The 12,782-nt window shown below is 37.2% G+C and overlaps 1 protein-coding gene across 1 annotated transcript in view; it reads right to left on the minus strand.

The window, feature by feature from the left end:
• The window catches only part of SLC6A15 (solute carrier family 6 member 15), a 52,057-nt gene that overhangs the window by 15,616 nt on the left and 23,659 nt on the right, over window positions 1–12,782 (minus strand). Inside the window, exons 2-6 of the mRNA XM_060777374.2 lie at window positions 10,730–11,206; window positions 8,296–8,453; window positions 6,501–6,627; window positions 3,259–3,440; window positions 6–116 (exon numbers count right to left, since the gene is read on the minus strand). Coding sequence (XP_060633357.2) covers window positions 6–116; window positions 3,259–3,440; window positions 6,501–6,627; window positions 8,296–8,453; window positions 10,730–11,018 — 867 coding nt within the window. The 5' untranslated portion in view covers window positions 11,019–11,206. The remainder of the gene's footprint in view (window positions 1–5; window positions 117–3,258; window positions 3,441–6,500; window positions 6,628–8,295; window positions 8,454–10,729; window positions 11,207–12,782) is intronic.

Raw genomic sequence — 12,782 nt, forward strand, 5'->3', positions numbered from 1 at the left:
CATACCTTAGGGGTAAACATATGACGAATACCATCCAATGAACCATTTAAAAGCAGCCCTCGGATTAGAAAGCATATAAGTACCACATAAGGGAAAAGAGAGCTAAAATACATTATCTGAAAAACAGGGAAAAGAAACCACATCTTAGAAAAAAATTACATTTATGTCTTAGATCTGATCAACTCTATTGTTTGCTCAAAAATCTAAGATCAAAGTTCTGATACTATTCAAATTCTGTATTGGTTTAAGACATTTGTAAAGACCAAAAACTTCAAGCAATGTGGACTCATTAAGAAACAAATACTTTTTACTTAAAAACTGTTGTTTAAAAATAGGAATGAAACAAATGACAAATACAGTGTCATCAGGGCTGTGTTATGATTAAGAAGATTCTGATGTGATAGATATAGAAACCTACCACTAGAATGAGCTACGAACATCCCAAGAAAGATATTATCTGAGATTTATCTACATGAGTTTAATAGCTGGCACTCACTGTACACTTGGTCGTGGTCATCTTCAGGATAGTCAGAGGGTTAATCCAGTTTAGCATCACATTAGGAAAAGTTGAAAGGATTCTTTAGAGTTTGCCCCAAACTCCAGAGCAATCCCACAGCTGTGACCCAGTTTGCATAGTATGACTAGGTCCGATACGTACAGGTCTGCTATCTAAATGGGCCACCAGCACCACCTCTTTTCCCTTGTGATCACTGACAGACAGCTTTATGACAGTCCCTGGCCATTGCAAGTGCCACATGTTGAAACCAGCAAATGTTTCCACATGAAGAGAGGAAAGGGAATTGCTCCCTCCTCCTCCCTGGTCATATGAGTGCCTCTGCTATTGTCACAATGGAGCTCTTTGGTATTCTGGCAGTGTTTTTTTGGGGTTTTTTTATTTGGTGGGAGTTGGTATTTTGGGGGGGTATTCTGGCAGTGGTGATAGAAACGCAGATGACAAGGTGATTCCCGGGGGGGGGGGGGGGCAAAGCTATCTTATGACCTCATCACAAAAAGGCACAGGCATCGCCAAACACCTCAGGGGCCAGGGGGAACCCATCACCTCATGTCTCACATCATCTGACTCACCTAATTCACCATCCCACAGGAGAAAGTGTCAACCACCCAGCTTCCCCCCTTTGTTCCTGGCAGAACAGGTAAAGTCTCCTGTGTTGCTGCTGTGGTGGCATGCTCCAATTTGTCTTTCCTTTAAACATGGAGCCCCACCTCATGCTTCAATAGAAGGATGCTTTCCACAAGAAAAAGCAAAATACTGGATCCAACTTTTGTAGTTAAGGGAAGGATTTTGTTCTTTATCACTTATAAATGTTCTTTTCCTCACAAGGTGAAGTACAGAGCTTGAAGCCCTTAGAATAGTGTCACAGAAATTGCATAATATTTTGATTCTGTGAAAACAGAATCTTTAAAGCATATTATTGCACAATATTTCTTTTAAACACCTGCTGAAGGATAACGTTACAGCGTAATGATATTTTGCCTTATGATCCTTATCTTTGCTGAGAAAAACATCTTTACCAGAAATGGCCACATTTTAATTATTCTAGTACTGAAGTTGAGTTTAATAACCCTGCCATAAGGAGCTCATATGGGTTAAACCTCTAGGAAGATGAAAATCTTGCTATTTCTCTGAAACCTTACTTTTGTTCTTCAACAACACTGAATTCACTGTTTACTAAGTGAATATAATAAACAGAAAAAGAAGGGAAACTTCCCTTTTGTCATCATGGCTATGTTTGTAAAGTAACTGTTGTCAGTACCTTATTTTCTACTGTTCAATTTCAGTTCGAGTTAGTGATGGTTATTTAGTGCTTATTATATTATTTTGAAATTGTATACATTGCCTTGAGAAAGCAATTGCAATCTGACAGGCAGGTTATATAATTGTTGCAGAAAAGTCACTCCCATGAGAGGAAGAAGGACTGACTTCTGAGTCAGGATTACACTACACAGCTGGTAATCTTGGATATCACTGGTAATATCTGCTCCCAATAAAATGAAGCTTGTGAAAGTTGTTCCCAGGCGTCGGTGGTTATTTGAAATGCCATGTGAAAGCAGGAATTCTTCTTTGCCATTGGTCTTCTTAGACCACTTTCCAGAATTACTCAGATCTCTTGCCCTAGGGGGTGGACATAGTGATAAGAGTTCCCATGTGAGTAACTGTACACAAGTTTGACTGAAGAACATGCCGTCCACTTGATTGACATGCCAGAATAACTTACAAAAGAAAAGAAGAATCAGGGCGGACTGAAAACTGGGACATGTTACAACCAAGATATATCTGGAAAAGTATATTAATTTCTCTATCCATAAATAATGCCTCAAATAGGATCCAAAAGGCTGACTCTGGACTTCAATTTGATGGGGTAGTAAATAAATGCATTACGCCTCCAGGATGGAGATTTTATTCTTCTGGTTAAAAAAAAATGAGATCACTTCATGTAAAGTAATTATCTTCATAATCAGTTTGGTCATCAATTTTAATGTGATTCCCCCAAGTTATGGTTTCATGAAAGAAACCAAGACATGATCAGCTATTCAAACTTTCTTTGTAATCTCTATTCATCATGACCATCTGCTTTCTATAGTGTCCTATGTATTCTTGCATTTCCTTCTTCAAAATCCCACCTTTACAGCTTTTGCATCTTACTTCAGTATAACCATATCACTCTCTGTCTGATCCTTTCTGTGTCTCTGCTACCCCATTGTGCTCATTTTGCCCAATACCCTTCAATGGTTGGCATGATGGGAAGGCATCTCATGTGAGCTGCTCACTTGGGAGCCAACATGCAAGATCTTTGTGTTTGTTTTGCAGGCCTCCTTTTTCACTTGTGTCCTGGGTCGATGTAAATTTTGTCATCTGTCCTTAAAGCTTGATTGTTTCATGGATGAAGTGCAGAATCAGAAAGAGGAAATACTATTCAAGAAGCCAATTGGCAAGCCCATTCTTTGTTGTGTTTTCTTTCTTTTTTTTAGTCATGTGCTGATACATAATTACAACCATAATCTATGGAAAATCAAAACAAAACAGGTTCTCATACTGCAACACTCCCACTTTTTATCTAAAAAAAATTCTATATTTTAAATAGAGTACAGTTTTCCCAACTGAGATTACCAAAAGGCATGGTGAATCATAGCTTCCAGCCTGCCAATAAAGACTTTATAGGCAAAGGGGTGTGGTAGATAAGAGCTGAGATGGCTAGTGTGAAGAAAACCTAAATTATGGAGGAAATAGATACTCACTTTCCCTGAAGACTGGATGCCTTTAATCATTGCAAGGCACACCATAACCCAAGCAGCCAGCAAGCAAACTGTCATTTTCCAGTTCAGACCTCCACTCTCTGAGATAGAGCTTGAAATATTGAGTGCTTCTCTATACCAGTAATAGGTTGTAGCAGAACTTTTTTCACATTCTGGCTCCACAACTGAATGAAAAAAATGTAGTAGGGTAAATACACAATTTTAATTGGATACTAAACAAAATGACATAAAAGCAGTTCAAGAATGGTTTTTCAACACAGCCGAAAGCAATCCCTGTAGTTTGCTTTCATAGTATGTAGCTACTTGCTTAGATTGTTATGATCATTTCAAAATCCAGAAAATTGTGTAAATGTTTTTTATTGTTGCTGCTGTTCTGTTCCAGTAGATCATAAACACAGTCTTGTTATTGCTTAAAAATTCTGGGGATCTTTATATATGTGGTAAAGGACATAGAACATTGGTCCTATACCCAGTGTGTGTATGTATGTGACTTCAAATCATGCATCTGAGATTCATTGACAGTCCCCCATCCAAGTACTAATCTGGGTTGACCCTGCTTAGGTGCAAGATTAAACATGATGCCGTGCCTTTGACTATAGGTATCCTATACCAAGAACTGATAGTAATACTAAACATTCTTACGTGTGAATTTTTACTACTGTTCTTAGTACCCCATATATGTGTGTCTTCAAGCAACCTGCTAACTATAGTAGCCCCATAAATTTTACTGAGTAGCCTTAGAGGGAAAAGCTTCAGAAGTAGTTTGTTACTGACGCCCATTAAAAAATATCCTACAGCATCTGGTATACCTTAGTGATCCCTCATCCAAGTACTAACTAGGCTTGAATCTGCTAAGCTTCCATGTTCAGCTTGGAACTGGTGCCATTAGGACATTTAGGTTTTACTACTTCTACCACTATTTCCACTACTACTTTTATTTATATCTCTCTTTTTTTTTTCAAGTGAGCTCAAGTTAGACATTGCATGGCTTTCTTCCTTCTCACTTTGTACTAAAAACAATTCAATGACATCACTGGAGAAACAGTGATTGGCACAATGTCACCTTATGAATTTCTTGGCTCTAATCATCATCATCATCATCATCATCATCATCATCATCATCTTTATTTGTATCCCGCCAGCATCTCCCCCAACAGGGACTCGGGGCGGCTTACATGAGGTCAAGCCCAAACAACAAATTACAATAAAATAAAATACAAATTACAACAAAATAAACAACATTGCAGTGAAGTACAAAACATATAAATACAATAAATAATATACACAAAACATAAAAAAGCAGTAAACCAAACATAATGACAGTGAGCAGGCTGCATGAAGACTAGAACCAGAGGCCACATCTACATTGGTATATAATCCAGTTTCTGAATTCAGATTGTCTGCTTTGAACTGGATTATATGGCAGAGTAGACTCATATAATCCAGTTCAAAGAAGATAATCTGGATTCAGAAACTGGATTATACACCAGTTTAGATCCAGCCTGAATCTCTCAATTCCCAGTTTATCATTCAACCCCTACACTACTAGTGAAGTCTGCTCTGACCTAACTTTTTATGTTCATAAAGTCATAAAATCATAGAGTTGGAAGAGACAAGGGTCATCCAGTCCAGTCCCATGCCATGCAATTAAAAACAATTCAAATTAAATCCATAAAACATATATATGTGGTAAAGGACATAGAGAATTGGTCCTATACTGTACCAACTTACCTATCCGAACGTATCTTAGCCTATCAGCCCACCAGGACCCTAAGATCTTCTGGGAGGTCCCTGCTCTCTATCCTGCCTGCTTCACAGGTGCGGCTGGCGGGGACGAGAGACAGGGCCTTTTCTGTGGTGGCCCCGCGGCTATGGAACGCCCTCCCCATGGAGGTAAGATCAGCCCCCTCATTGATGGTTTTCCGGAAAAGACTAAAAACCTGGATGTTCGAGCAGGCGTTCGGTTAACTCAGTGCAATAAGTGTAATGATTGAAGGACTGGCAATTTGGACGACGAAACTGGATCGCGATTTTAGTCAAGAGATGAATTGGATGGTTTATTGATATATGTATTGTGGATCGTGTTTTTATGCTTTTAAACTGTATACTGTTGTTTGTTATAAGTTGTTGTAAACCGCGTTGAGTCGCCGGCTAGGCTGAGAAACGGCGGTATACAAGTATAGCAAATAAATATGTGCTTTCAAATCATCTGTTGACTTATTGCAAGTCCATAGGAATCCATATAAAAATAGAATACCTACTTTAATATAAAAAAATATACAAAGCCTACCTACCGTATTTTTGCCAAGGGAAACTATTGGAAGCATTTCATCAATTGTGGGTATGATTATAAAAAATCCACACAAAGGGAAAACGAAACAAGGAGAAAGTGACTGCATAAGGAATAACAATATAAAGGATATTTGCAAGTGCTTTTGTCGTAGAAAAAAAATGTAATCTTCACAAGATTTTCACTTTTTTTGTGGAAATCCAGGACTTGGGGTGTCCTTGCATTCTCCAGTTTTTTTGTGAAAAACACAAAAATATATTTTGAACACAAAATATTGCATTTTGCCCAAAATGTATTCAGACAAATATAATGTTAACAAAACCTTCAAAATGTGAAAAAGATGTGCATTAAAAATGTTTGTAATGTCGCCTAACAGAAAGAACATTTTTGAAGGTTTTTTCTTCCATGCAAGACCAAAAAAACTGAGGATTTATATCTCTAAAAAAGAACCAAGTGCAAAGGTCCATATAGCTTAAAACAGTTAGAATCAACTCAATGCACAGAAACATTAGTGACTTTTTGATTTTATTTGTATTTAAATTTGGGTATTTTATACTGCATTTCAGAAAAGATACTAACAAGCAGCAGCAACTAGATTTAGCTATACAAATAATACAATCACATGTATATTTATTCAGAAGTAAGTCCCACTGAATTCACTGGACTTATTTCCAGGAAAGTATACACAGGATTGCAGCCTCTATGCTTTTAATTAACACAGCTGCACTAAAAGTAAGTGGTGGGAACTGAAATTTTCACCAGAATACCAGGAAATCGCTAGAAAATAACAATGGATTTAAGTTGAATTATTTCTACAAAAGTATAACTCCTTTGGGGCTATTTTTTTCAATAGTGCAAAGTTTATAAAGAGTTTAACATTGTAATTTGAAACAAAGAAGAAGGAAAATTTTGATCTAGTGCAGCCAAAACTTACAGGTATGAGAAGAGTTTTTCACCAAAGGACACTGGTCCCATGGCAAAGGGTGTTGAAAGGACTGAGAAAAGTAAAACAAACTCCATCCAATGATGACATTGTAGTAGAGAGCCACAAAAAAGCACACCTGAAAGAAAAAAAGAAGCACTTTTTAAAAGCTATTTTCTATTCTATAACTTAACATAGGTACAATCTGTGCATTTTGAGATCTGTTTATTTAAAATGTTTTTCTGATTTGTTATATATTTTGCTGGCACTGAATGTTTATCATTTTGTTTTATATTGTTGTAAGATGCCCTATGTCCCCACCCTATGTCCCCTTGGGGAGATAGGGTGGGCTAGAAATAAAGATTATTATTATCTTGCTATAGCTTTGCTGATAATCTCTGTCCTTGCAGTCAAAGTTTTGTGAGTCCCTTCTGACCACAATGTGTCAATGCCATCTTTGTGATTGATTATATGCTCTTCAAGATAGTAGGAGTAATAGAACTGACAGCACTGTATTTTTAGAACACTATGTAAAAATACACTATGTAACAACACTAGGTGAGGGTGGGGGAATATAAATCTGGGAATAGATGGTGTAATAAGACCTATATTATGTTAAATGTTTTGATACAAGTAAATAAAGCTTTTAAAAATTATATGGTCTTCAGAATAGACAAGCAATTTCTAGATTTCACACATATGAGAGCATTTGTTTCTATGGAAAGCCAAATACAGATACTGAGACTCAAAATTCTCAAAACTGATCTCCTTAATATGGAGTCCTACCCAAAGACATCTATGGTAACCAATACATGACACTGTTTAGAAGAGTGCATTCTGCAGATCTGCTTCTCTGGAGAAAATATTAAAATCTGCAAAAAATGTATTTGCATAAAAATCTCTTTTTTATTGTTCAAAAGATTTCAAACCAATATTGGGGATGTCAAGGTAAGGTGGGTTCCTTTTTCATTTATGGTAGAAATTGAAGAAGGAAAAACTGTACTGCTCAAAGTTTTATATATTAATCCAAAATAATTAAAGGTTTTGCAAAATTGTTTTAGTTGGGGATTATGGATAACGAACTGGAGACTAAATTTGGATAACTTCTTCAATATATGACAACAGCAGGAAGAATATGGGGTACTCAAACTTGGAAATGGACTTATCACCAATGAAAGAATGGATTGTTAAGGTTGGCCTAACTTGCTAAATTAACATACATTTTGAAAGATAAGTCAGTTGAAGACTTTCTGAAAGACTGGAACCCATTAACAGATTTTATGAGCAATAAGAGATTTCTTATCCAGAAATCCAAAATATGCAAAAATCCAAACTTTTCCACATAGGGGGGCTGAGACAGTCACACCTTTACTTTTTGATGGTTCAAATTTTGTTTCATGCACAAAATTACTAAAGTATTGAGCATAAAAGTACTTTCAGGCTATGTGTGTAAGGTATATATGAAACATAAATGAATTCTATGTTCAGACTCAGATCCCATCTCCAAGATATCTCCTTATGTATGTGCAAAGAATTCCAAAATCTAAAATAATCCAAAAATAAAACACTTCTGTTCCAAAGCATTTTGAATAGGGGATACTCAACCTGTGGTTTGAGGGATTACAATCATGGCAATAGTGTCATAATCACCTGTATCACCTACTTGTGTTCACAGTTGCGAACACAAGTAGGTGATACAGGATTCCAGTCTACAAAATTAATCCTATGATAGATTACCATTTTCAGACAAAAAAAATTGAAACAATCCTATTATACAGTAAGGTTTTGGAAACATTCAGTGACTTACTATACAGCTTGCAAATCCAATTCCACCAAGCTTCGGGCTGATATAATTCCATACTCCAATGCTTCCACGGCGGATTCTCTGACCCACTGAAAGCTCCAGGAAGAAAAGTGGGATCCCTATGACCAGCAGCAGAATTAAATATGGCACAAGGTATGCACCTGTTTAACCAAAGAGGTTGTTGTATAAACATTAGAATATGGCAACTGGTAAACAAGTGTCAGTCTCAACATTAATGTCAAAGAGAAGTGCAAAGACCAGAACAAGGGCAGATGAGTGACTGGAATAACCTTTCTTAACAGCAAAGCCTATTGGCCTTTGCTAAATCAGAGTTCACTTTAGAAGCAGTTAGCTCTGGTTCAGGATTCAATGGAGTTGGGGAATAAGCTCAGGGGGGAAAGTACAAAGGATAAAATGACTAAGAAATTGAGACAGAGGATGTGGGAAGAGGATTTGCAATATTATTATAGTCCCTTAATGCCAAAACAGGTAGTCCAGTATCAACCTGTGATTAGGGCCATTCTTGCAGCAGTAAAGTACCCGAAAGGGTCGAGAGCACTGCTAACTTGTCTGCAAGTATGGCTAGACTAGGATATGAACTCCTCATTATTCTGACCCTCTGCCTGTCTCTGAAACTAAAAGGCACTATATTATCCTTAGTGTTTATTGGTATCACAGATGCTAAGGAAATTAAGACGTATAAGAATGGTTCCACTTTCTATTTTGTATATGGGAAACAAGCATGTTTCTGCTTGTTTTATTTTATGTCTTTTTTTGCTTTCAAGTTTTTTCTTTACAATGTTATTAACACCCACGTCATTTTGAAAGACTGTGAAATTAAACCACAGACATTTACAACACTAGGTTTTTGTTCACATAATTATTGCCCAGCTCTTGCCAAAGGAAGATGCAACATTTAATAGGAATTTTCAGGATCTTTGCGGGAATAGATGGCTTAACTGATTATCTAAATCCTGATACCTTCTTCTGAGACTGTGGCCATCTAAAGGACTGTTTCCCTTAGCTCAATGTTGGGATCAACAAAAAATTGACAACAGTTAAAGTTTTCTAAATACCACCCATTTACCTAAATCAGTTAGGAACAATGTGCAGTGTTTACAGTGGACTGTACAGAAACTATTTCAGCTGTACTCCACAGAAGGAAAATAATTCTGTTTAGCAAGCCTTCCAAATACTGATTTATTATCAGTAAATGTTTGATTTTTACACCTATTTTATGTACCTGAAGTCATAATAAAATTTCTCAGGTGGAAAGGGGTCACAAATGGAAAAGGTTTTAGAAGTCCTGATCTAAAGTATCCCTGGCAGGTATAGTGTGAAGACTTTTCTTACAGAAGAATGTTGTGGCCACAAGTATTGCACATGATGTCATGGCTGCTTACCTTTTGTCATTCCAAAGCATATCTTTCTAACACCCGAATGTGCCCTACTGATTCCTTTCCTCCTTCAGAATGAGTATACCCCCAATTCTCCTCCAGAAGGTTTGAAGGGCTTTAGGAAAGTAAAGGATACTTTACTCACTTTTAAGGAAATTTTGAGAAGCCACTTACACAGTGGTATAGGAAAAGTGCCATTGTCTTGTAGTGTTTCAAGCACTGGACTACAACTCTGAAGACTCAACCTTGGAAACCTGCTGGGTAACCTTGGGCAAGCTGCACTCTCTGAGCCTCCGAGGAAGACAATGGCAAGCCCCCTTTGAACAAATCTTGCTAATAAAATGGCATACTAGGTTCATATATGGAGCGCCATAAATTGAAACAACTCAGCAGCACACAAAGAGCAATTTTCTAATAAAGATATACTTGAGAGAATGTGAACTTGCATGCACAGATATCCAGGTGGGATTTTCCTCCTGGTATTTACACTGTGTGCCAAGCAACATAATCTGTAAATTTGCCCATTTACAAAAATGGCAGAATCATTCAGTAATTATGAGAAAATCAAATAACTATGAACAGCAACAGGAAACTATACAAGGCCTGTTTTGTAGCTCCAGGAAGAATACTTGCCAGTAATTTGCAGTAAATGGGGGTGGTCACATTTAATTCATTTTGGCAAAGAGGGAAATAATGCCAAATAAACACACACACCATATATAATATATACAGACAGTGTATGTGAGAGAGTGCGTCCTAAAACACAAAACCTCTGCCTCAATTCTGTGAGCTGATGTGAGGTTGGAAATCATGCCAATATATCTCTATCCTTCACTGGGTTAAGCAAGCACAGTTTTAGCATTGGGTACAGTTCATACCCATAAGATTAAGAGTGCAATCTTCATTTAGTGTCACATCTAGTTTGGCACTAGGAGACAACACTGCTTACTACAGGAATATGAATGAGATATGAAAATAAATAGGGACCAAGCATGTCAGTCTTACACAAACAAAGCCAGTAAGCAAATATAGAACTGTACCTCCTCCATTTTTTTGACATAGGTATGGAAATCGCCACACATTCCCGAGACCTACAGAAAATCCAACTTGGGCTAGAATATATTGAAGTTTGCTGTTCCAGGCTGGTCTCTCATCTTCTACATCAGATCCTTCTTCCACATCTACTTCTTTGTCCTCTGAATCATTAACAGACAGCTCGCTTTTCTTGAAAGCATCTTCGATAGAGTCTTCATTTGACAGGAGATCCTTAACTGACTCGATGACATCATCATCTATTTCTCTTTTTACCACTTTGCTGTTCTTAGGCATTTGAAATGGGGAAACGATAAAAGCCAGATCAACTTTCCTTCAGATGGGCTATCCAGCCTCAGTCGATACCTGTTTTTTGCCAAGTCAAAAATGTTTGGCAAAAATATCAACAGAGTCCCTTTACGCAATGTGATCAAGATGTTTGCAATGGCTTGCTGTTCGGAATGGCTTGCCGCTAACATAAATACCTGCAAACAAATGATTGCATTGAAAAGATTGTGTCAATTGTGATTTAAAGTTTATTTGTTCCATAAAATGACAAAATGCATAACACTCGATTTTGGTTCACATACATAAAACCTAAATGATCAGTTGGTAGTATCTAGAATTTCAGCTATTACGCTATATTGCACCATATAAACCTTTTGGGTATGCTAATTGTTTTTTGGAGACATCTATTAAAAGCTGTATTATTGGACCGTGGAATCAGCTCACTTCTTTTTTCCCATTTGTCAGCAATACCATGTTCTGTGTATGCAGATGTTAAAGCAATTATGTGCATAGAATAAAATACAGTGGTTATACAGTGTTTCCTGGAAGTGTCCAAACAAACCATGGGAAGACAGATAGATGAATAGATAGGAGAGAGGTTCTACACATCTAAAGAAGAATGCATACTCATGCAACTGTATTGCTTTAATCATCTAGTAATTCAGAATTCCCTATTCAGTTTTTTAGGTAATTAGTAATTGTATTTGTTATAGTGGAATCTAATTCATGATCACTGAGACAGAGTCACAGGGATGGTTAGCCAGATTACATCCTGACTCCCTCATTCTTCACCAACATAGAAAGCATAATATCAGAAAAGGTAAACAATGGGCAGACTGGAGGCTTCTCATGTGATGACTGGGAAAGTGTCTGCATACACAAGAATGAATACCTACTTTTTAATATCTTCAGTATACAAGAGGTGTTCTAAAGGCTTCCCTCCCATTGCTCACAATGGGAAGGATAAGGATTATTTTCAAGAAAAACCAAGTGAAATGATTCAATGAATCCCACACCTTCACATCTACTATATTGGTGAGAGGTAGGGAGGCCTTAGGAAACATCAGAGCACTTTCATTCTGTCACAGGACTGATATGCCCTTCAACTCTTATGATTTGGCAGGGACAATACTAATTAATCCCTAGTCATCCTATTTTTTAGCTGTTTTAAAAATGCCCCAGTTTCTCTCTTCTTTTTCTAGGTTCCCTGTGTCCTCAGCTTGTTCTCAGGTTTTAACATGTTGTTTGTGTGCCTTCAAGTAATTTCTGATTTATGGCACCCCCAAAGCAGACTAATGGGAAATGCATAGAGTGCTTCACTGATTCATTAATAGGCAGGAAAATACTATAGGACTTGCAAACTGCAAGAAATACGACTGGAGATACAATGCTTATAAACATGATTTTTTGTGCCACAACTCCCTGAATACTCCAGCCAGTCAGAAAATGAAAACTTCAGTCAGAGCTGAAGTGGAAATGATTACTGAATTATATCATATAGGAAGTTGAATTTTTACTGAAAATGTATTTTTGCAGATTCAAAGCCCAATGCAACAGGCGTTGTTGGCAATTTTTATTAGTACAGATACGATTTTTAAAACATAGGGATTGTTCCTGCTCTTGAATTAAATTGGTTCTATGTGCAGACCGACTAATAAGCAGATTCAAGAGCTGAGTTTGGTGAGAGTTATGTATTGCTTCACACTCTACAATGCTGATGGCAATACAGTCCTGCTTAATCACACAAGTGGTTTACTTCACTTTGGATAGTTT

This window comes from Anolis sagrei, chromosome 5 (genome assembly GCF_037176765.1).
Source record: "Anolis sagrei isolate rAnoSag1 chromosome 5, rAnoSag1.mat, whole genome shotgun sequence".
Taxonomy (NCBI): domain Eukaryota; kingdom Metazoa; phylum Chordata; class Lepidosauria; order Squamata; family Dactyloidae; genus Anolis; species Anolis sagrei.